This window comes from Lactuca saligna, chromosome 4, assembly GCF_052625555.1.
Source record: "Lactuca saligna cultivar CGN05327 chromosome 4, ASM5262555v1, whole genome shotgun sequence".
In the NCBI taxonomy this organism is placed as follows: domain Eukaryota; kingdom Viridiplantae; phylum Streptophyta; class Magnoliopsida; order Asterales; family Asteraceae; genus Lactuca; species Lactuca saligna.
The window spans coordinates 119,671,022-119,698,251 of NC_136420.1; the positions used below are offsets into that span (position 1 = coordinate 119,671,022).

The 27,230-nt window shown below is 32.0% G+C and overlaps 1 protein-coding gene across 1 annotated transcript; it reads left to right on the plus strand.

The window, feature by feature from the left end:
* The first annotated feature begins 22,994 nt into the window (after positions 1-22,994).
* Positions 22,995-26,691, plus strand: LOC145038775 (uncharacterized). Its single transcript, XM_078987027.1, has 9 exons — positions 22,995-23,284; positions 23,391-23,575; positions 23,979-24,160; positions 24,253-24,537; positions 24,602-24,660; positions 24,746-24,782; positions 25,395-25,466; positions 25,542-25,866; positions 25,950-26,691. Exons 1-9 carry the CDS (start codon positions 23,194-23,196, stop codon positions 26,328-26,330), a joined length of 1,617 nt encoding a protein of 538 aa, XP_078843153.1. The 5' UTR covers positions 22,995-23,193; the 3' UTR covers positions 26,331-26,691.
* Positions 26,692-27,230: the final 539 nt, after the last annotated feature.

The window sequence follows — 27,230 nt, forward strand, 5'->3', positions numbered from 1 at the left end:
CCTCTAAGTGAGTCATCATAACCATACTAAATAATGACAATTTCACCTGTCTTGGCGTTGTTGGACACCAGTTTTGATTTGATTACAAGGTTTTCGTCACCCTAGATTGAGTTAGTCTAACTGTAGTGAACAACTCAGGTGTGGGTGTCATCCCCATATAGATCTATACACAAATCCCCGCTCTCCCTCCAAGAGACTCTGCTTATAACTACAGGCTACGATCGTACACTTAATAGGTGCCAACCGACAAAATTCACTAGATCCTTAATCGAATTTACGCGAAGAAAAAGGTATAAACTCATTCCAGGCCCAATGATCCATGTAAGTGAACCACTAAGGCATCGCTAAACATGTAAATCATTTCAAGACCCAGGTGGAATGAGATTATATAGCATGGGCCCGAAATATATATGAAAGGACAACTAGGGCCCATTTCACATGTAAGGTATTTACAGGCCCAGGTGTGGGGTGTCATCCTTGTATAGATCTATACACAAATCCCCGCTCTCCCTCCAAGAGACTCTGATTATAAATACAGGCTACGATCGTACACTTAATAGGTGCCAACCGACAAAACTCACTAGATCCTTAATCGAATTTACGCGAAGAAAAAGGTATAAACTCATTCCAGGCCCAATGATCCATGTAAGTGAACCACTAAGGCATTACTAAACATGTAAATCATTTCATGACACAATTGGAATGAGATTATATAACATGGGCCCGAAATATATATGAAAGGACAACTAAGGCCCATTTCACATGTAAGGTATTTACAGGCCCAAATAGCATACAAATAGTATCCATGGTTCGTCGCACATGTTGATGGATCAATGAGGCCCAATAAACATATAAAACTCATCCCTAGGCCCAATAACCTAGAAAATGATCAAATTAATATGTTTGTTAGTTTATCGTTGGTTTTTGTTTAAGTATTCACTAAAATATCAAAAGAAAGAAGAACACATATAAAACTCATCCACAGGCCCAATAAACATGTAAGTGGACAACTAAGGCTCACTATACGATGTCTATTATTTCTAGGATCAAGGGAATATGAATGTCTATCATAAGCCCAATATACATGTAAAAGGTCACTAAGGCCCACTAAACATGTACATTATTTCCAGGCCCAATAAGGATATGAATATCGTTTTTAACCCATTTGCTATTGTTTTGTTTATTTTAGCTTGATTATTTACGAAGTTGATATAAAAACCCAGTTTTTGTAAAAATGACGTTCTTGGCCCAATAAGCCAAAAATTTACATTTAAGGCCCAATTTTTTTAAGAATAAAATTTATATTTAAGTTGGCCCCGTAATGTAATATTTAAGTTAATAATTGAAGTATTTTATACAAATTATTCCAAAATTGTATCTTTAAAATGATAATAGTTTACATCCAAGAATATATTAAAACTAATAAAGTAAGTATAATATGTTAAAAGTTAAAAAAACATAACTTTATAAGTAGTAGTAAACATATTATTTTAATATTGAAATTTAGTTTATATATGATTACATTTTAGATTTGATATTTATCTAACCTAATTAACTAAATTATAATTATTATTTGAAAGAAATTGAAAAGTCATAGGAGTTTCAAACGAATGTGGTGAAAGGAAAAATACATGGGAGTTTCAAATGAATGTGGTGAAAGGAAAATTGCTTCCTTTATAAGTATATAATGATAATGATATAGATATAGATTTATTAATGAACATAGGATTCATGGGGAAATCATTGGCTTTAATGGTATCAGAGATTTACTCTATTCCCCCCCCCCCCCCCCTCTACATCTAATATCCATGCCCACGTCTTTCAACCCTGTCGGCTGCCCCTTTCTCGTTTCTTCATCTCTTCTAAACCTCTTCTACAATGGTTGGTGAAGTCTCATCATCGTTAAACAATCAAAAACCCTATGGAGTTCTCAACATCAAGACATACATTCCTCTTATCCTTGATCTTAATGAGTTCAACAATGATACACAGCAGGAGTTATTTGGAACCCACTATCATGATTTTAGTGTTTGAGATTTTCTCACAAGAGACTCTAAACCTACCTCTGATAAAGACGAAGAATTGTTCAAAGTTGACTCTGTGGTCAAAACATGGTTGTATGGTACATTAACCCACCCCTCCACACTATGATCCACACCAAAGACTCCATCGCTCAGACAGTGTGGATAAGTCTCGAGAACCTATTCCTGGACAACAAAGATGAATGGGCCATGGAACTTGACAATGAAATTAGAAGGATGTCTCTCAGAGACCTCACTGTTGCTCAATACTATTAGAGAATGAATTCCATCGTTGATCTTTTGGAAAACATCGAAAATCCTATCCCAGAGAAAACCCTAGTCGCTCACTTCCTCAATGGCCTCTTACTCCAATACGAGCACATTGTTACTCTTCTGCATCACCAAGACCCTCTACCTACCTTCTTTCAAGTCCACTCAAAGCTCTTGGTTGAAGAACAACGCTTCAAAAACTGTCGTCCCCAACAGGCCTTGCACAACGACTATTCCTCCTCACCTCCGGTCCTCCTTGCTAGCAACAACACTCGCAACAATAATGCCCCCAATAAGGGATCCTTAGACCACCACCTACCAATCATCCTACTATTGCTCATGCATTCCACACTTTGGTCTCCCCCATTCTCAAAGCATCATCTCAATGGTTCCCACCAATGACAAGTGACCAACTAACCAACTTAACTCAAGCTTTCACTGCAATGTCGGTCAATGATGAGGCATATGCAATGTGGTACATGGACAATGGAGAAACCTCTCACCTTGCACCTGGCACAAGTAGTCTCATCTTTTAGCAATAATAGTAATGTGAAATTTGTTTTTCTTTGCAATAAACGGTGTATTCCCACCATTCATGTCGATTACTCCATTTTAAATAGCCCTCATAAACCCTTACACCTTCACATTATTCTTGTCACACATAACATAATTAAAAATTTGATATATGTGCGTCATTTTACTTTTGATAGCAAAGTTTCCATTGAATTTTATCCCTTTGGCTTTTTTGTGAAGGATTTGGCAACTCATCAAGTCCTCTTAGGTGTGACAGCTTAGGAGACCTATATCCCGCTCTAACATAAACTCAGTCTTATGTTGATCTTCTCACCACCATCTATTCCTTAAGCACCGGCGTCCCAGCCACCATGGCACTATCTTTAATAAATTAGTTTCTAGTCATTTTATTTTATGTAATAAGACATCTAATAATGTTAATTTTTATGCATTTCACCTTGGAAAACATATAAAAATACCTTTCTCAACATCAAAACCTAATGTTTCTGCATGCTTTGACATTATTCATTCTAATTTGTGGAAATCTCCTACTCCAAGCACTAATAGCATGAAATACTGCATCATTGTCCTTGATTACTTCTATCATTTTTATGGGCTTCCCCATTACAAAACAAATCATAAGTATTCAACAAATTTTTAAACTTAAGAACCTTTGTGCAAAATCAATCCAAAACTAAAATAAAACAATTCCAATGTGATCATGGGTTGAATTTGACAAAACAAATTGACAATGTTTTTGATCAACACGGTATCTATTTCTACTTCTCATGCCCTCACACTTCACAAAAAAAAATGGGAAATCCGAACATATGATACATACAATCAATAACATTATCCGTACCTTACTTTTTCAAGCTCATCTTCCACCTACCTTGTAATGCCCGTAGATCTGGGCTAGTCAATATAGAGGCAATAAGTGTCAAAAATGACTTTTCAGAAAAAGATTATTTAGAATTAATAATCTTAACCAAGTTTTATAATAATTCTCAAGGTTTCCTTACATATAAAGAATGCCGAAATCCAAGTTATAACGAAGAAGTTATGATCCGTCGAAGTTTTGCGATGGAACCGGCACGGCATCAGGAAGTGTAAAAAGTGAATTTATGATAGAAGAATTTTTAGCCTTAGTAATCTAAACCAAATTTGTAGAGTATGTTAAACCGAGAAATCCATAAAAAGAACGTTCAAATCTGACTTCGTATGAGGAAGTTATGATTTTTCAAAGTTTCGGCATAGCAGTGTACAACCCGAAACTCGAATTTTAGTTCGAGCGGTTTTTGGCTTACGCGACCTAAATGAGAGTTGAATATCTCATTAATAGGAACTCAACGGTAAAAAGACAGACAAAAACGGAGTCCGTAGGAAGGAGTTATGAATTCTTCGCGGTCATTTAGCAGACTAATTTCCTCCTACTGTTAAATTTAAGATCGATCAAGAATTAGCTGACGGAGTCTAAATGAAAGTTCTAGATCTTGTTTTTACCTACACGTGGAAAAAAATAACGTTGAAAACGGAGCACGTATGCGAAAGTTATGGGGTTTAGAAGTCAGCAGGGTGCTGTTGCAAAAGAGGTGATGTGGCACAATATAGGCCATACACGTTTCACCACCAGAATGCTGACACCTGGCCTGGAACTCGATGAGTTGGAGGCCAACTCAACGAGTTTTTGGGATTTCCAGCCTATAAATAAAGGTTTCGGGTTCCCTCATTCTTCACACCTTCCCAACTTCACTTTTTCTCTCTAGTTTCTCTCTCTAAAGCCCCAAACCCCCCCTCCCCTAAAGTCTAGGTAAACCCCCTAGCACCTGAAGGAAGCCCCGAGGCTCCCAAAACACTGAGAAAAGAGCCTTTCAGCTCGAAAACGCTGCTCCATCGAAGCCCGGTTTTGAGAAAAACTTGTTGTAAGTGAGCTACCCCTAACTTATCTTTAGTTTAGCTTATGTTTTAATTTAGTAATGTTATTAGGAACTTATAATAAGTACTTGGGCTATTATTATGGGTTATATAAGTATCGTTTAACGCTTATATAATAGTAATAATAACTAGACTATTAATTAGTCTCGGTGAATATTAGACTAAACCCTACTGGTAATGATACTAGGTTTTGCCGAAGGAAAATTGTGTTGGGTAACGAAGTGTTATCCAAGCGCCGAGTCACCACCTTCTCAAGTGAGTGCATAGTTACTTTCATCTTACACATATATATGAAGTATTTTATATAAACTGCATGCTATGTGTGCATATTATCCGTATACTTGCTATCTATGTTGGATGAACGATTTTATACAAGTTTTATATGATTTAAACTGTATATGTATTTATATCTACATAATATGTTGGGTAAAACATGGGTAGATAAAATATGAGTTGGATGATGAGTTGAGAAGTGATATAGACCATGAGGTAAGGGTGAGAGGTGGACGATGTGAGAAGCCTTGTTCCCAAATGTTGGCCTCGTCATCTAGCAGAGTATGAATGATAACCACAGACTATTCAAGATAGTCCTGTGGAACACTAGCAGGATCGCAACCTGTAGGTGTTATGAATGATGTGTTTACTGGTGTACTCTAAAAACCCATTGACATGTATTGCGAGTGGACTCTTGAAAACGATACCGTCAATAAACAAGATAACCCTAGCAGTTGTGCTCGAAGGACAATAGTGGCAGCTGCACCTCATAGAGAATGTCACAATTATGGCAATTGCGCCTAAGTGATAGAACTAGCAGCTGTGCTTGACAGCTGTGTCATCGACAACGATGGACTTCGTACCTATTCCTTAGGATAATCCTTAGGAATGAATGAATAAGAAATAGCTGATTCTTAGGGTAGATCCTTAAGAGTAAAGAAGATAATGGGGATGGGTAATATGGTTAACTGATTGATGATTAAACATAATAAGTATATTATTGTGGGCTGAAAACCTTATGTACTCACCAGGTTTCCCAACCTGACCCACTCAGTTTATTTATATCACATGTGTTGATTTGAAGTCACATTACACTGAGAGATTAAGGAGATATAAATCACTAGTGATAATGAATGTAAGTATTGTTTATCCTTATGTTTTTGTATTGACGATGACATCCCAAATGTTTTAAAATGAATAAAAATACTTTTCTTCGGAAATGCTTTGATAACGTATTCATCATGTTTTACTGGGAACAAATTCCGCAACATTTTTATTAAAAGAGGTACTCTGATTTTTATAAAGCATAAACAAAAATCGGTCTTTTTTGGCCATGAAAATGGGGATGTCACATACCTTTTAGGTGGAAGCATTACACATGACAACTCTTATTCTCAATATCCTTCCCTCATCCTCCATCAAGAATGACATACCCTTCACCAAACTCTATCAAAATCACCTATATTCACTCATCTTCGTGTCTTTGAATGTCTATGCTACCCACATATTCCTACACCTCATAAACTTGCACCCTGATCCACCCTATGCATTTTTCTTACATATCACTCACAACATCGTGGTTTTCGCTGTTTTGACCTATCTATACAAAAAATTAGCATTTCCCACCGTGTGGTCTTTAAGGGAAAAAAAAGGTTCCATTTCAAGCCTTCTCACTAGATAAACCTCCCTCCTACTCTTTTCTTAATACATCATGTGACAGCTCCCCACTTATATGTGATTTTCTCCTATCTCAAAACTCTCCATCCTAAATACCTCAAAATGACACTCCTAACTCCACTTATTCCCAAACCGAGACCAAACCACCCCCCTCTCATAATACTCTCGGTCCTCCCACAACCAATAATCCTCACACATCGACCTCCAACGAAATCCTAACTCCAACTCCATCTCCTCATCCCATGATTACTCGCTCTCGTGTCAATATCTCAAAACCTATTCATCTACTAAATCTTCACACCACAACCGAATCTTTTATCCCTAAATCTCATCTTGAAGCTCTTCAAGACCCCAACTGATCCATTGACATGCAATATTAATTTCATGCTATTATTGCTACCGAACATATGATACATACAATCAATAACATTATCTGTACCTTACTTTTTCAAGCTCATCTTCCATCTACCTTTTGGGTGGAAGCATTACACATGACAACTCATATTTTCAACATCCTTCCCTCATCCTCCATCAAGAATGACATGCCCTTCACCAAACTCTATCAAAATCTCCTATATTCACTCATCTTTGTGTCTTCGAATGTTTATGATACCCACATATTCCTACACCTCACAAACTTGCACCCTGATTCACCCCATGCATTTTTCTTAGATATCCCTCACAACATCGTGGTTTTTGCTGTTTTGACCTATCTATACAAAAAATATTAGCATTTCCCTCCATGTAGACTTTAAGGAAAAAAATCCATTTCAAGCCTTGTCACTAGATAAATCTCCCTCTTACTCTTTTCTTAATACACCATGTGATAGCTCCCCACTTACATGTGATTTTCTCCTATCTCAAAACTCTCCATCCTAAATACCTCAAAATGACACTCCTAACTCCACTCATTCCCAAACCGAGACCAAACCACCCCCTTCTCATATTACTATCGGTCCTCCTACAATCAAGAATCCTCACACATCCACCTCCAACGAAATCCCAACTCTAACTCCATCTCCTCATCCCATGATTACTCGCTCTCGTGTCGACATCTCAAAACCTATTCCTCTACTAAATCTTCACACCACAACCGAATATTTTATCCCTAAATCTCATCTTGAAGCCCTTCAAGACCCCAATTGAATCATTGCCATGCATTATGAATTTCATGCTATTATAGCTAATAATACATTAACTCTTGTACCACAACCCACAGGGGATAATATTGTTTGTTCTATTTGGTTATATCAAAAGAAGTATAAGGCGGACGAGTCACTCGAGTTCTACAATGCTCGCCTTGTTGCTAATGGCAAAAGTCAACTGCTCAGGATCGATTGTGATGAGACTTTTAGCCCTTTTGTTAAACTGGCCTCCATCCAAACTGTCGTGAGTCTTGTTATCTCCCTTTATTGGCCAATCTAGCAATTTGATGTCAAGAATGCTTTCTTACATGGCCACCTTCATGAGATTGTCTACATGCATCAACCTCTAGGGTTTCGTGATCCAAATCATCTTGATCACGTGTGTTGCCTACAAAAGTCTATATATGATCTAAAAGAATCTCCTCAAGCCTGGTTCCAATGATTTGATGTTTATTCTACCATCATTAGATTCACTAACAGTCGGTGCAACTCTTCTCTCTTTATCTTTATAGGGGCACTGAAGAAGCATATTTACTATTGTATGTTGATGAAATCATTATCATTGCCTCCTCTTCAGCCTTATTGTAGCGTATTATCTCTATTATGGCCTTTAAGTTTTCCATGAAGGATCTGGGAGAATTATCGTACTTTTTGGGTATTGCAACCACTCGTGATTACAAAGGTATCTTTCTTTCTCAATGCAAGTATGCTCTTGAACTTCTTGAAAAGGAAAACATGTCCAACTTGTTGGATATAGTGTCTAAGTCCATAACTATATTTGGTATGTACTTAACCCGACCCGGCATGGTCCATTTGGGTTGAATGGCATCATGCACTTGGATAGACTAAATGAGAGAAATAAGACACTTATGGGTTATTAATATACTATAAGCTCTAATATATTAATAATAAGAATAATAATATTTAGTTAGTATTGATCAATAATTAATTTAGAACTAATTATGTGATCAAAAGAAGACTAATTACATATATGGGTTGATTGTGTCAATCATCCATAACTTATATAGTGGGCCAAGGCTCCATGGATTATCTAGTTGGGTTAAACCCATAAGATGCTCCATGGATGCTCCATGGGGGTTACATAACCCATGGGTCATGGAAATGAAAGGTCATGACAATTAGGGTTTACATGGTGTAACCCTAATTGCAACATACTATATAAAGAGGCTATTATTCACCATTTTCGGTCACAAGAGTGAATCAAAGAGGGCTAGCCGAAAATCCAAGTGTTCTTATTCTCTAAAGAGTTTATTCCAAGTGTACTTGGTGTTGTGTGAAGCATTGAGGAATCACACTTGAGGTGCTAGGTTCACAAGGTTTCAAAGGAATCCAAGCTACAAAGAGGTATGTAATTCTTACTAACTATTAGAATAAAAGATCCCCATGTATGCTAGATAGGATTATGAACCTTGGAAAATCATTTTGCATGTATCTTAGTCGAACATAGATCCAAGGTTTCTAGGGTTTCATGTACACCATAGGAGTGTTAGAATGCTCAAAACCCAACACAACTAACCCTTGTCATACTCCAACTGACATACAATCCAAACTAGATCCCCACGCCTCTCCAGTTTCAGACCCATATATGTATCGCGGCTTAGTGGGTGGTCTCTAGTATCTCACATTTACCCGTCCAGATTTATCTTATGTCGTGCAACAAATATGATTATTCTTACATGACCCCATGGTACCTCATCTCCATTCTCTAAAGTGTATTCTTTGCTATGTTCGTAGCATTATCGACTATGGTCTTCAACTACACCTTTCCTCTACTATGGGCCTTATTGCGTACTCTGATGCAGACTTGGGAGGGTGTCCATCCACTAGAAGATCCACTAGTGGTTATGTGTTTTTCTTGGTGACAACCTCCTATCTTGTTTGTCGAAACGTCAACAAATTGTCCCTCGTTCAAGTGTGGAAGTAGACTATAGAGGTGTCGCCAATGTTGTAGCTGAAACTTGCTAGCTTCGCAACCTCCGCCGTGTGCTCCACACTCCTCTCGCAAAAGCGAACATTGTCTATTGTGATAATGTTAGTGTTGTGTACTTATCTTCCAATCCAGTTCAACATCAACACATCAAACACATAGAAATGGACATTCACTTTATGCATGACAATGTTGCTACTGGTTAGATATGTGTTCTTCTATCGTCCCTCCAGTTAAGGTCGGCCTTATGGGAGTTCAGGATATGCCGTAAAACACGGCCTATTCTTTTCTGAAGGCCCATATATGTATCCGTATGTAATAATAGTTATATTCATTTAGCGCCTATATCTTTTAGGTTAATCAATTCGGAAACGGAACACCAACCAAGCAGGAATTTGAAGTGACGATTCGTTTCTCTATCATACACGTGAAAAATAAATGAATGATAGGAACAATTTATCAATTGATGTTGTCTTCAAACTATCTGTCGATTCACATCCAAAAACAATGTTCTTGTCTACTTGATAGTGTCAAATGATATATTGATTCACGTCCAACAATGATTGTGTCGATTCACACAACTCATTCATCTTTCTGATTAATCAGAGGATGCTCTTGTTTAATTATTTATTGTAGATCTTTGTTAGACAAAACACAATTCATGTTCTAAGAGCAACATGCAATCAATGTATGCATTCATAACTCCTTATTTAATCTTAATTCTAGTGTGACTATTCCAAAGTTCGTTGATTTGCTTATTCATCTTCTTTCGCAAGATTTTCGATCGTGTAATCTGTTGAAGGTATGCGATTTTCTACATGTGGTTAGCTATGGGGGGGGAGGGGAGGGGAGGAGGGAGGATTGTTGTGGCTCTTTCTGTTTGCTACTGCATGATCTGTTTTGTTTCATTCTCCAAATGAAAACATTAGCGTTTTAGGTCTTGAGGTAAATGCTTGTACTCTTTGGTGTTGTTTTCATTTTGTTTTTTGTATTATATCCTCGTGTCAGCTTCCTATTGGCTTTCTTATGTTAATAAAATATTTTGTTGTTCAAAAGAACATAAATTATTATACAAACACACAAATCAAAAGTAACATAACCAATAAGAAGAAATTGGTACTTCTTTTTTACTCTGTAGTTATCTTGAGTACCTTTCTTGCTAACGCAATTATTTTCTGATACCCTTGTTTAATGATGATGGGATTATAATACATTGATCAAAAGTAAGAAATGGGATTATGTATATTGATGTTAATTTATCTATTTATGTTTTCGAGTGACATACAAATTTCCTTAATCCTTATAATGATTTGAATTACAACAAAGGACATAAAAGCTTAAATATGATCTTCCTTGGTTCGAGATATGATCTGAATTACTAATAAATGGAACGTCTTGTAACTTGATTTTGTTGCTTGTAGGCACATAAGCAGTGGAGTTGGTTGGAAATGTCGTACAAGTAAACTAAAATATTTCAAGGCATTTTGAGTTAGTCATTAGAAATGATGAAGACCTTAGACAATTAGTTTTTATGCAACATATATAATTTAGGATGTTCAGGGCCGGGCCAAGACGATTGAAGGCCCGGGGCAAAATAAAAAATGGGGCATTTTCGAAAATTTTATGTATTCGTATATTACATTACTTTATACATACATAACAATACATTTAAATTCGTACACAATAGAATGGGGAAAACTAAAAATACAATGCTATTAGAAGTACAAAAATACTAAAGTCTCATCCCCTTCGTTTCTACATTAACTTGTTCAGTTCTGTTCCTGTACATAAGTTGTTGACCTCCAACTGAAGTAACATTTATCATCGACAAAAAGTTGTTAGGTGAATTGCTTAAATCCAGAATACTTGTTCTTGTTAATAACCTGGAAGTAGTTGAAAAAACTATTCAACAACAGAAAATTCTATACATATCAAAAACATAGAAATAGAAATAAAAAAGAGTACCATTCACAAATCAAAAATAAGAATATTAACATTACAAATCGAAATTAAGCAATAAAGTTCAAGAACTATCTCTAATTCAAAAATATTAACATTTGATTATGTGTCTAACTTGAACACCCTCATAAAAATCGAATATAAAAAAAGAATAAGAAATTTCAAGAGCGATAGAACATACAGAGATTCACAGCCATATTATCAGAAATCAATTTCACCTCTAACAGTCGATTCTGAAAACTGAACCTTCAAATTTCTATAAATTAAGAAAGAAATCCAATTTGAGGTAGTGACTGGAACTCTTGATTAAAACCTCTAGGCCAGATTCCTAAAATAAATCAAATAACCTGATTAACTTCCCATTGGTGCTATATCAGAAAAAGGAAATCGACAACAAGAAGGGAAACAATAGAGTTTCCCGTTTTTTCTGAAATCGTGAAAAGAACGAGACACAATCAGTTTCTCGATTCTAAAATAACATTCGATTCACTAACGGTTGTTGTGGACGAATTCAGAAAATCAGAAAAGAATGAAAGAAAACAATTAACTTGAAATCTTGAATAAGAAATAGAAGAATGATCGTTAACTCTTGCTTTTGGAGAAGACGTCGTTTGGATTTTTCATAGCAATGTTTGGATTTTCTATAGAAATCTGATTGTTGAAGAGTTACCACACCTTGGAATTAGGACGCATGTCAGGTAAGTCTCGTTCTCTCCCATGCTACATCTTTTGGATTAATTCCTAATCAAAGTATTGGGGTTTGAAATAGTCCAATAGGCTAAAAAGTAATAGGCTGTTACTATATAACCAAAATAACAAGTTAAAATTGGGGCCCTGTAGCATTTGGGGGGCCAGGGCGGTCGCCCAGCTTGCCCATGCCCACAGACCGGCCCTGAGGATGTTGACTCGGCTATATACTAACAATAGGACCGGTGCAACCGGATTATATTAGCAACTTTAATCCGTTTTTACCGATTTTTATAACATATTTTGTGGTCTCTTTTTATCAAATTGTACAGTTCCTACAAAATCTCGGGGTTGTTCCTGCCTCCACTATGTTGATATCTTCACCAAGGAACTCCTTTCATCTCTTCTTACAGATTTTAGGACTAGTTTGAGCGTCAACCCGCATCCTCCCGCTCAAACTACGAGGCATATTAGTGTTTAATTATGGTATGGCCCATTTGTATTGTAGCACATCTGTTGTGTTTAGCCCAATTCTCATATTGTACTTGGATATATTCAATTGATTAATGAATATACGATTCATGGGGAAATGATTGACTTTTATATTTATCTCCCTTTAAGCTCATAATTCAAAAGTAATATACAAAAAAAACTGGAAATTTCAAAATAGCATTTTCTTGTGCACGTGTTATGAAGTCGTAACACATGCATCATGCGGTTGTTAATTGCATGTAAGGTCAAAGGTAGTAATGAATTATTTGGGCGCATGTTTCCCACGCGGCAAATTTGATAATTGGATTTAACTTGAAGAAATAAATAAATGTATGAAAATGTTGAAAAATAAAGGCACTGAAAGTTTAGAGCAGAGCATTGAAAGTGATGTGCCATTTGCCGTTTGGTACGTGTGAACGAAGGAAAGAACGTAAGACCTCATTCAATTCCTTCCACATTCGATTCCTTCCAGTCTTCCACAACGTTTGTTTCTTATTCCTATCCTAATTTATTTATTAACTAGGTGAATGAATTTTCATGCAGGCTAAGTTTGTTATATAAAATTGTAAGTTATTTGAACAATAATAACCTCAAACTAGTCCTAAAATCTGTAAGAAAAGATGAAAGGAGTTCCTTGGTGAAGATACCAACATAGTGGAGGCAGGACCAGCCTCGAGACTTTGTAGGGTCTGTACAATTTGATAAAAATAGACCCCAAAATATGTTATAAAAATCAGTAAAAATGGATTAAAGTTGCTAATATAATCCGGTTGCTAATCAATATTGTAATTAAATTTTGTAAGCACTTTTATACGGGGTTTACGTATCAATAAAACTAAATACAATATTGATTTAAGGTTATTCTTAACTATTGTTATGATTAACTAATTTATAAATTAATTATTTGATTTTTTTGGAAAAGACACATAATTCAACGAAAACCTACACACATATTTCAATGTGCACTCCGAGTTCGAGTTCCGTATAAACCGACAAATCTACTCCACATAGGATCTTAAGTAAAAAAAGAGTTTCATAACTAAGATCATTTTCAAAGCAGTTGTTATGAATTATTACTATTTTATCAACCACTTAAGAGCATAAATGACTTATTTTATTCATTGACCACTTAATATTATATATATATATATATATATATATATATATATATATATATATATATATATATATATATATATATATATACACTAATTACGTATTAGATATAATCTTTCAACTTATTACTGTATCATTTTATTCCTTAAATTATATTTTATATTTACATTTTATCATTTATTCACTAATTAATCTAATATATTATTTACAAAAAATAAAATTCAATATTATATAGAAAAATAGTTTTATATAAAAAAAAGTCTCATTATTTTGAGAAATTTTTTGATAAAATTCTATTTTTATTTAACAAAAAAATCTCATTATTTTTGAAAAATCATATAATTTATCATTACCTATTAAAATAAAAAAAATAATTTTTTCGTTAATTTAAGTAAAATGTTAAATAATTTGGATTTTTCTGTTAAAAAATTTTAGGATTTTATCAAAAAAAATCCAAAATAATAAGACTTTTCTGTATATAAAATATTTTTAAGTCAATTAAAATGTCATATCAAATAATTTTAAAATCAAAATCAAATGAGAGTATTTTATAAAACATATCATATATAATACAACTAATAAAAATAATCATATTTATTGGTATTAAATTATAATAGCACAATCATCCAAATGCATATAAAGCATTTTGTAATAAAAAAAATTGGAAGTTTATCATTATAATATGTTGTTTTTTTCAAAGTACAACTCTTAAAAGCATAACATCCATAAAATCTTCATATCTTTTTATTCAATAATTAAAATATATATTTTTAACCAAATTGATATAATGAACATATGTTAATTGCATTAAGTTTTTATTTTAATACTTCTAGTTAAAAGTTATTTAAAATTAAATCATTAAAATGAAAAGGTTTATTCATTAATGGTATTTAAATGATACTTAGTAAGACTCAATTTAATAGGATTAAAAAAATGATAAGATCCATAAAATCTTCATACATTTTTATTCAATAATTAAAATATATATCATTAATGACATGGATATAGCGAAAATTTGTTATATTCACTAAAGTTTTGTTTTAATATTCCAACTTTTCAACATCCGATTAATTGTTATTTAGAATTAAACTAAAAAAAGTTTTTCATTCATGATACTTAAATGAAAGATATGAGATATGATTAAATAAAACTAAAATTTAGTAAATTTAATGAGTAATATAATAATCTAATGTTTCGACTAAATATTACACTAAAAATATTCAAACCAATTATAAAAAAACTAAATTATGTGTATATATTATTTTGTGTGTATTTATTTATACGAGAATGTATATTATTTTTGCTGTACAAACATATTAATCAAATATATAATAGAAAATTATATATTTAACACCATAATTTCATTATTGCGTAATTAGATTATTCACATTGATATGTATTAAATTGCAAATAAAAGATGTTTGGAAGATGCGATATATATATATATATATATATATATATATATATATATATATATATATATATATATATATATATATATATATATATATATATATATATATATATATATATATATATATATATATATATATATATAAAAGATCTTTCAATTTTAGAAATTATAATTATCATATGTTTACAATTAGTAGTCGATAACTTTCAACTCCAATATACAACTAATAAAATTAATCACATTTATGTGTATTAAATTACAATAGCAAAATCATCCAAATATAGATTATTCTAAAAACAATATGTAATAAAAATTTAGAAGTTGAACACTATGATGTGGAAAATTTTCGAAGTATGGATCTTAAAAGAATAAGAATTAAAAGAATTATTTCATTAGAATAAAATGCATGACAATGAAAAAAAAAAGACGATAACATCATTAGAATCCACATATATTTTATTCAATATTCTCACAAAAAAAAATAGTCATAAAACAAATAAATAGGGATATTTATATTTTAATCAATGTGAATAGAACCTATCAAAATCCAATTCATAATATTATTTTTCTTTCAAAAACACACTTCAAACATATTAACATTAATAGTTTCTTCATGTACTTATTTCATTAATGTGAAGAGAACTCATCCAAAATACAATTCTTGTTTAAGGACACTTCAAAAACATCAAAATCCATAATACTTTTTCTTTTAGCTCTAAATATACAACCTTCACATAAAAAAATCTTGTTGTTTATATCTTATTTTCATTTAACAAACACACTTTCAACATATAAAACAAACTTTAAATAAAAAATTCATGTTCTTTATATATACACAAACAGAATTTCAACATATAACACATCAAATTTAACAACAACTTTTTTTTAGTTGTAAATTACAACCTTGAGATAATTCTTTATCATATTTAAATAGAAAAAAGTTTTGGCATAGCACCTGTACACAACAAACTTCTTTTGGAATTTTAAGAAAATATAAGAAAAAAAAAGATTTGGAAAGAAGAAAGCAAACATATTTCAAACTTATCCATTCTCATGCACTCTAAATAACAAAAATAAAAAGAGAAGATAAATCAAAATAATAAAAAAAAAGAAAAGAATCAAATGCTCATGATATAGGAAAAATATTTCAATGAAATAGTGATCTAAGTAGCATAAGGTGAATAGTTATTAACTTTCAAATGAATATGGTTAAAAAAATGGCATATCTTGAACAGATTCATTTCAATGACCTCTTTTATAAGATATTTCAATGACCTCTTTTATAAGATATATATATATATATATATATATATATATATATATATATATATATATATATATATATATATATATATATATTTTCTTTCCTTCGCTCTAGGGAATTTCGATTCAACATAATCAATAAGAGAAACCAAATATCCTCCTATGTTTTCTTCTTACCATTTTCCTATATGTTTAAGATTTTGATACTTGTCATATTTAATAAATTTATCAATTAATCATCTAAAAGTGGTAGCATGATGAATAGAAATACTCATCTCAGTTGTTCCCCAACACAACAAGTTTATTAATTTTTATTTTTTTTATTATTTTTTTCTTTTGTTGATGGATTACTGAAGCGTACCAATTGATATATATATATATATATATATATATATATATATATATATATATATATATATATATATATATATATATATGCTTAGATTATATTGTTTTTACTAACTATTGTGTGCTAGAATGCACAGATCTGGATCACCGGATGAAATAGAATCAAATGTCATGATCTGATGGTCTATGATACTTCAATAAGATAACATGTATTATATAATCACACAATCTCAGCATAAGGGCATTTTAGTCAATTAACTCGTATTAAAAAAGGAAATTTTCGGATTTTTAGGGATAATTAATTTCTTTATTTTTAAAATTTTGAATATTTTAAATTAATTCAAATTTAAAAATCCGATTTTATTTTGTCAGAATGACAGAATGCCAACGATAAACTAGTAAATATATTTTCGATTTTATTCTTGCAGAATATATTTCCAATGCAGATATTTTTGATAATTAACCTGATTTAAGAATTCTAGATATTATTCATGTACATTCGAGTTGTGTCTATGATTTTATTCTTAATACACATCCGAAATAAAATACAAATTTATACATATTCTTACAGACTAATATCCTTATACATTTTAATATAGCTATACATATTCTAATAGAATATCATAAAAATTGAACAAAAATTCTTAAAAAATAGCATTATTGAATATACAATTATTAAACAAATGCACTTGATCTTCTTCAGTGGTCCATATAATCCACATGATCTTCGAATATATACTTATTGTTGAACTCGATTCAAATATTTCTCTTGTATGATCAATATTAAATTCCATCTCCATGCAATTCTGAAAGAATAAGATACATTACTCGTTAGTATTACAAGTTAAAGAAATATACTTGTTGTTAATAAACATTCTTAAAAGACATTCTAACAGGTTACATTACAAAATGCATTTAATCATAGTATTTTCTTCTATATACATAAACATTCTAAAACATATATAAATGTATTTTGTCAGAATTACTAGCAACACATGTTTTATATAATATTTATATTTTCATAGAATGAACATATGTTTGCATTCTAATATGAAAAAAATCCCCAACTTAACCTGTTTCATGCAAATTTTGACAGAATGTCAACCTAACCCTTTTCATCAAAGAAAAATTTAGAACAATCAAATAACAAGAACAAATGGGAAGTCAAGAACAGTCTATCATTATTTTAGACGGATTCTAAATTACAAAATCAACTTGAATGATGGATATTTTTAGAATTACAGAAGAATGAGAGTAAAGTGGGTTACCATGGAACAAATTACTTTTAATATCATTTATTCTAATAGATTAAAAAAATCAAAACACAATTGCTTTTAATATCAGTTCGTTGTAACCAAAAAAAGAAGAAACGGTTCATTACTTACAAATTAAATTAAAATTGAGTTAGAATACAATAACCTAAGAGAATCATGACCGTAAGGTAAATTCATAGAGATATATTTAATAAGAAAATATTATATATATATATATATATATATATATATATATATATATATATATATATATATATATATATATAATTCATTACTAAAAACAATTCATAAACCTCTTATTTGGGGTTTAAGGTTACCATGGAACAAATTACTCATTAATAAGTAAAAAGAATCAAATAATAAACTTGTTGTTGGTATAAATTAATTCATAAAAAGGTAAAACAAAAAGAGCATTGTCCACTAAAAACTTATGATGCCTTCTGGTTCATCAGGTTTTTTTTTTTCCGACCGCCGTGAGGATTTCTTTTGATTGTTGATTCCTGTAATGCATAAAAATATGAATTGATGAAATCACAAACTTGATCAGAAATAGACACAAGTAACCAAACGATCTTCAGTGACGATTATGTAAATAGAGAATTATCAATTCAATACTAACCTAAATCGAGGAAGGAGGCAACGACATGCCTTGCAATTTGTAATACAGCCGAAAAATCAAACAAATTAAGTGTTTATTGTAACCATCAATTACTTTAATGATTTCAAACAATCAATGGCCTACAACTGAGAAATCAAACAACCTCGTCGGTGATGATTACGAGTATTGTTTTTGAATGTGATTAAAGGATAGGGCGGCTCTAGGGAGATAGATCAACGCCGGAAAAACATGAGGAAGGGGGAATCGTTGCAGATGTGTTTTGGCGGAATAAGGTTTTTGGACCTGTGAAGAGAGAACAAGATGACGGCGGTTGTACAAGATGATTTTTTGAGAAAGATGGAGAATCGGTGGTGGTGTTATAGGGTTGTGAACCTGATAACCTAAATTAATGGGATATTAATTGATGTTGTTTTGTTTTACTATAATTAATTATAGTGTAGATTACTCTTATACCCTTCTATTATTTATTAGTGATTTAATTATTTCCTGAATTCTCATTGGTTCTTACAAACACACAATAATTGCTAAAATATTTGAACATAACTCTCTCTCTCTCTCTCTCTCTCTCTCTCTATATATATATATATATATATATATATATATATATATATATATATATATATATATATATATGAAACATCTCTTGTATGGGCAACAAGACAATGTTTTCTTTTAAAAGTTATAATACTTTAAAAAATCATTGATGTGGAGTTCGGTCCCAAAAGCTTAAATTATAGTTTTAGTTTGAAAATTTTAAGGTTTCAAATATTAGGATGATTAATTAAATATCATTATAAAAGTTAAAATGAAAAATATAATGCTATGATCTTCAAAATTTCCAAGCAGTCTTCATCCAAAGATCTTATCATCATCTGCAAGCCAAAATAATAATGTTATGCTTGGGAGCATAGTAAGTCATACCATAATTAAAAATTAGCATGGAATTGGGTAATGACAATAACCAAATTCAAAAGTCTAACTCCCAAAACATTTTGATACAATTCAACAATTTTGAACAAATGGGTTAAGAAGTTTATATAAAACATCTCAAAAGTTTGAATAAATCAAATACATATGCATCTAAACGCCAATCCAAGTTCTCCACTCTTAATAAACCCTCACATTCTATGGTCCACAATAATCTATGGCTTCTCTCGGATTGAAGCTACTCTTCAAATCAACATATTGTTGTTTACATAACAAGTAAGTTAATTATAGCAAAAAAGGTCATGTAAAAGGAACTAATCCTTTGAAAGTTTATAGAATCATATCAGCATTACCATAATTCTCATATAATGGAGTATCAGATTCCATCCATGTTGAGTTCAAGTGATTGCGTCATTGGGCTTAGTAGTTCGGTCCATTAATATTTTCGGTTTGGGCTTGTCCAACTGTGATATGTTTAAGGTTTAGTGTGTATATAGCGCATGCATGCATTATGTTAACAACGCTTTTAATTATTATTTTACCGATCGTACTGTAACCCTAGCCTATCTCTACAGTAGCAATTCACATTGAATTCTTCTGAGATAGAGCATATTAATCATTCGACACAGGTTTGATTCATCTTTGTGTTCATCGTTTTCTAGTCTTATCATTGTCATTTAATATCTATGTGAATTTATCGATCTAAGAGAATTTTATTCTCATCAGTTGGTATCAGAGCAGGAGACTGTGTAATATATACGCATCTCTTCTGTTGGAAGAACATTTTCTTTAGGGTTTCCACTTTTATCGAATCTATAGAAGTCGTCATCTCTTCATTGATGCTATTTCTTGCTTTTGATAATTTGGAAAAAGGGCATTTCAGTATTTTTATGAATTTTGGCTTATGCGATAGTTCTCTGGTTAATCTGGATATTTGATTTTATGCTAGATAGGTGGGGCTTCAGATTTGATTTGAAGTCTTTTGAGTCTGGACTGTCTGGTGCAATATAAAGTTGTGAGGATACTTTGGTCCTTTTTCTGGATTATTACAAGAATGTTACAACCTTTATTATACCAAAAGATCTAAGGGGTATTTTCGGTATTTTGTTAATAAAAAAGAACTGATTGGATTTTTTTTTGAGATTCGAATCCTTGCAATTTTGATTTTACTCATTATTGTTATAGTAGTTGTTGGTGGCGTGCTCAAGCCATGGGAAAGTGTCTGTGTGACCTGCTCTTGTGTAAATTGAGAGCATTTTTTTTCAATTGTTGACTTAATGTTGTCTTTGAATGTGTTTGATTGTATTTGTTCATCTGGAATTCACATTCTATTTATTTCATGTTCTATTTGTTCGTTTAAACATTTTGTTTGTTTCAAGAAAATTGTTTTTATGGTGAGAAAAAATGAAAATATTTTTCTGTATCCATTTTCCTGTATGTGTTTTCTATAAGAAATAGAAAACTTATAGAATACAAGATTATGGAGGTTGTAAGATCTGATTAAAATCGATGTATTTAAAAAAAAAAAATCAATCAAATGTATGCCTATTAAAAAATGTGCTAGAACATGTATGTAACTAATAAAAAAAAGTATAAGAATGTCATAATCATATAAACAGCTTACGCAACTATTTATTATCTACCCTAAAACTTTTATCTTTGTAAATCAATAAATCTTTTGCAAATATTTGATTAGTCCACAAATTTTGAATATTGTATTTATTTATTCGATAGTGACTTCGAATTATTAATATTTACAAATTACAAAGTTATTAAAAAAATACAATATTACAATTCATAAGTTTTCCAAATTAATGATATACTATTTTATTACATAATCACCTTTTTAACTCTATTTAAAATTAACACCCGTGAGTTATAAATTTAGTATGTTTGGTGCTTATGATTTACGAGTTTTGTTATTAGCATTTACCGAATTAGTAAAGTTAAATATTTTAAACTTATATTGGTGTGTCAAATTTTCCTCCACCACTTTAACTTGTAAACTTGTGATAGACTTTAATAAAATCATTTTTCAATCTCAATTTTTTTTGAAACGACAAATTTAACCTACTCCTAAACTATACCTTAAATCCACTTATGTTTAGGACGAGATTTGAACCCTCAACCTAAAGGAAGGTGGGCAAGATCAGATACCGCTAAGCTATAAGCCATTTGGTAAAGTTTCAATCTTAATCATTACAAAAATGTTTATTCACAAAACCCCCCATTGAAGTTTCATAATATAAAAGAACACAAAAATTCTCATTTATAAAATCACCATATTGTTGGTATATATCATTACCGACCGAAATTATTTGTAGCCAAACAAGTTGGTATCAACTATATTTGGTATGATAATAGTATAAATTTTTTGAACCAACAATAATTGATATTATATATGATTTAGTGTCAAAATAAATTGGTACCTACCAATTCCACCCTTACATTTCCCTATATATTTATGTTTATAAATATAAAAACCAAAATGCAAACCGAAAAAAAACCACGTTCAAATTGAAAGAAAAAAAAAAGACCAGAAAAAATATTGGATTGAAAAAAGACTTCTAAAAAAAATAAAATAACCGAGTGAAATAAGGTTGATCCTACAAATAAGAGTACGGTTCAGAAACTATATTTGTGTTCCTCTATCAGAGATGGGAGTTCAATTTATGAAAAATAAATAAATGTTCGATGACTAGAACTTGGATTGTTCGCAAGAATGTCCAACAGACCAACAGTCCAATACTTTGCCTAAATGGGGCTTGGTGCAGCAAAAAGTTATTGGGCCTAATCTGTTGGTCAGCTTGTCATTTTGTTTGGGCTAAACCGGGCCTCAAAGTCCAATAAAATATTTTTAAAATACTTAATCTTAAAGTAACAAGATAAAAGTTATAGTTTGTCAAGCTCAAATATCCATATCGTTACAATAACATAACAAGCTTTTAAATAACCATTGCAATCGTAATTCGGAGAGATTTAAATGATTTCCAAGAAGACCCAAAGAAAATCCACCTGCAAATACTCTTTCGCTAATAGCAAAAGTAATGCAGGTTAATTTATAGTATTTCATTAGTAAGTATAATATTTTTATCATTTAAATATTTTGTAACAAATTATTGCTTCTACTATTCTATATCAAATTTAAATTATCCACATTACTTTCAAATTTATGGGATTAATCATATTTGCATTTTTCACATTAACTTTATAAAAGTCCTTCACATTACTAGAGAATTAAAAGTGCATGAAGCTTTTTTTTTTGTTTTTTTTTTTTACTTTTATTTATTTATTACTATTTTGTTTCTCATATTCGGCATCAATATTGGTTTTTAGCCAAATGCCATCGATTTTTGACACTTGTATGGATCCTTAGCCGAGTTTCGAAATCTCAAACATGCAAATCCCTCTCAAGGGTCGGCCATAACAATTAAAAACGCACATTCGAACATGCCACGCGACCATTTCTACGCCAATAATCCAGCTCATAAGTCATAAGCCATAATAAGACACCCACCCTCTTCGACTCCTTTTGTTCCAAATGCATACAAACAATTAACACATCAAAAATCACAAAAAAAAAAACCCATCATGCTATCTCCGAATCTACTCTTATTTCTGCTGCTACCCATCTTATTTACGTTAGTACCTCAAGGAGGTTCACATATTCTTCAATCTTCAGGTAATCAATGTGTTGTTTTTCTTGCTATTTCATGGGTCTCGAGAGTTTCCGTATATAATGTGTTTTTTTATTTGACTTCTTATCGAGCTAATATGTACTTTTGTAGGGGTGATTAATGGCAAGTCTGGTGTAGTTCATCGAGAAACTGAACGGGTTGTTCTTGAAACGGGGAGTAATGATGAAAACTCGTCTTTGATATTGGCGGATAAGAGAACAAGAAGGAAAGATCCCATCAACGATTTCAAATACTACACTGGTGGTTGGAATATCAGTGATGAACATTACGTTTCTGTAAGTCTGTTACGTTTTAATTACTTCATATTATCTTGATTTTTTGTGGTCAAAATCGATGGTTTTAACTTCAAGATTGAAATGGGTTTCTCCTTGGTTTCAAGAATTTGATGATTGCATTAGGATTTGTGATTCAATTTCGTTAATTCTAATGTCTGACTTTTACAACTGATGACATCCCTCCACGTTCGAGCTAGATGTTTGTTTTCTTCTTCCTTCTTTATATAATATAAACGTGTGAACACAAATAGAGGCATTAAAGATTGTTTGACGAAGCATCTTTAATTAAACATATATTAATACGAGAACTTTTTTTTTCTCTGATCATTTGAATAAAATGCCATGAGTCCATGACATGAAAATTATCTAATGAAAATGTTTTAATGTTCGATTTTTTACACAGTCGGTATCATTTACTGCAGTCCCCTTGTTCGCAATTGCTGTAATCTGGTTTGTGGGATTTGGTCTATTCTTGCTCCTAACTTGTTGCTGTTATTGCTGCTTTCGAAGACGCCCTTATGGCTATTCTCGGATTGCCTATACACTTTCTCTTATTTTTCTATCCCTCTTCACCATTTCCACAATGTGAGATACTCCCACTTTACAAATACAAATTCGTACGTGTGTTCATGTGTCTTTCAGTCTATTGATCATTGTTTGTTTAATATGTATTGCAGTGTTGGATGTGTGGTTTTGTACACTGGACAAGGGAAATTCAATGATAGCACCAGTGATACGTTGGATTATGTCGTGAGTCAATCCAATAATACGGTTTACAAACTCAACAATGTGTCCTCCATTCTTTCTGTAGCAAAAGGGATTCAAGTGAATCAAGTTTCTTTGCCTTCAGATATTAAAAACCACATCGACAAGGTCCATGAAATGATCAAGGGTGCTGCACAAAACCTTAAATTCGAAACTAGAAAGAATGAGAATGATATAAAACGTGTTCTGAAGGACGTGTAAGTAAATGTTGTTTCTCTTTGGCAGATTCATGTAGCCTCTTATGTATCGAATTTGTTGCAGAAGGCTTGCTCTTATAATCATTGCTGCGGTTATGTTACTTGTAGCTCTTCTTGGTTTTTGTAAGTGTAAATCCACTCTTTTTCATTAAGATTAACTTGAAATATAGCGTCTTAGACTCATATTCTTGAATCTTGTTCATTGCAGTGTTCTCCATACTTGGACTACAGGTTCTTGTTTACATGTAAGTGATCATAATGAGTAACTTGTTCAAGATCATAGCTTTAAGAAGTTTTCATTATCAAGATCTTGTCTTATGTGGCTTTCTTGATCAAGATCTTCTATTTTGTGGTTTTATTGATCAAAATCTTCTCATTTTGTTGTTTTCTTGATCAAGATCTTATCTTAATGTGGTTTTCTTGATCAAGATCCCATCCATATGTGGTTTTAATTTCTTGATCAACATCTTAAATTTATGTGGTTTTCTTGATCAAGATCTTATATTTCGTCGTTTTCTTGATCAAAATTTTATATACATTTATTTGGTTTTATTAATCCAAATCCTATCTTTATGTGGTTTTCTTGAGCTCTCATCACCTTAGTGTGGTTTTGTTGATCTTGTTCCTATTTTTATGTGGCTTTCTTGATCAATATCTTATCTTTTTTTGGTTTTCTTAGTAAATATCTTAAATTTTGTGGTTTTCTTGATCTACATTTTATCTTTATGCAGTATTCTTAATAAAATTCTTACATTTTTGTGGTTTTCTTGCTTAAGATCTTATCTTTATGTGCTTTTCTCAATCAAGATCCTATCTTTGTGTAATTTTCTTGATCCAATTATTCTGAACGCTTGCAGCTTGGTGGTTCTTGGGTGGATTCTTGTTACAGCTACATTGATCTTATGTGGCATATTTCTCGCACTCCATAAGTACGTAACTTTTTTTTACCTCGTTACACTTCCATCAATCAACTTAAAGCTAACTACAGTTATCCACGCTTGCAGTGTTATGGGAGACACATGTGTCGCTATGGATGAGTGGGTTCAAAACCCAATGGCTCATACAGCTTTAGACGATATTCTTCCATGTGTCGACAATACAACAGCTCAAGAAACCTTGTCTCAGAGCAAAGACGTGACATTTCAATTGGTAGCCATAGTAAATAACATCATCACTAATGTCTCCAACATCGATCCACCACCTTTTGCCCATTTCCTTAGCTACAATCAATCTGGGCCGTTGGTTCCCACCCTTTGTAATCCACTAAACGCTAACAAAACAGATCGAATCTGTCAAACTGGTGAACTGAGCTTCGATAACGCCACCATGGTAACATAATAACTATCTTTATATATATTATAACTCAAGAAAACCTTCCAAGATTCAAATTTGTCAAATTTATACATCTACAGGTGTGGAGAAATTATGTTTGTCAAGTTTCTGCAAATGACACATGCACGACTGTGGGTCGGTTGACTCCAAAGATGTATAAACAGATGTCGGATGCAGTGCATGTGAGTGATGGGTTGACCGAGTCTAGGCAGTTTTTAGCTGGGTTATTGGACTGTAGCTTTGTTAGAGAGACTTTTATGGGAATTCATAAGGATCACTGTCCAGATCTTAATAAGTACACTGAGTGGATTTACATTGGGTTGGCTATGGTGTCTGCTGCTGTGATGCTTTCTTTGGTGTTGTGGGTGTTGTATGCACGTGAGAGGAAGCATCGGAGATACACCAAACTTATGGTCCAATATGCACCAAGTCCGGCTGCAATCAATAGACAATGGAAGTAAAATGAGTGTTGAATTTTAAGGAGTTGAACATGAACACAAAAAACAAATAGAAAACAACCTTGAGAAATCGGTTTTTGTTTAAGGAATATATCATTAAATAGTAACTTAAGCTTTGATACCTCAAACTTTAAGGAGGTTTAACCATTCAACGTTCACTTTTGTTCGGTTGTGAAATATGGTATTTATTTTGTTCCGATGTAATAAAATTATACATCTTCATATAGAATTATATATACATCTTCATTGAGGTAGTTTTGGGTGGACATAAGGAAAATAGCAAAAGATGTCGATGCTGTACGTGCATTTTCTTTGGTTGTGGTACAACTAAAATTCATTTATTTCTAGAAGACATTTTGACATATTTGGGTTGTGGATTTGGTTTCTTGAATTAATATCCCATATTTTATTTTCGTTAGATCATGTTAAATTTATTAATTTACCAATGTGTCAATGGTATTTATTATAATATTATCTATTTATCTTCTAATATTATTTGATTTGTTTATTGTATTATCATTAAAAAAACCACGAAGCCCTAACGCTCATTTTCACCTTCATCGGTGACATTCTATCGTATAACCTTTTCTTCTCTACATCTCTTTGTTTTTCTCTCAATATTGTTATCTAATACCGACCGACGACCAGCTAAGCACCCTAAGTGGGTCCATGTAAATAATTGAGGCCTTGCAAACAATAAAGTTCTTTTCCCATGAGTGAGCTCTATCTTCTTTGTATTAGTTAATAGGGTAAATTACACCAATCGTCCCTCGTGCACATGCCAGAAAGCGTGTTTAGTTCCTATTTTTAAAAATTAACTCGGACCATCCCTCGTTTGGTTAAAAGTTGCATGCTTCATCCCTCGTTAGTTTAAAATTGCATGTTGCATCCTTTACCAAACAT

Coding starts and splice junctions, on each gene's coding strand:
- LOC145038775 (XM_078987027.1), top strand. CDS start 23,194: ATGCTATCTCCGAATCTACTCTTATTTCTGCTGCTACCCATCTTATTT. Junction 23,285..23,390: donor ACATATTCTTCAATCTTCAG/GTAATCAATGTG, acceptor GTACTTTTGTAG/GGGTGATTAATGGCAAGTCT. Junction 24,783..25,394: donor CTACAGGTTCTTGTTTACAT/GTAAGTGATCAT, acceptor GAACGCTTGCAG/CTTGGTGGTTCTTGGGTGGA.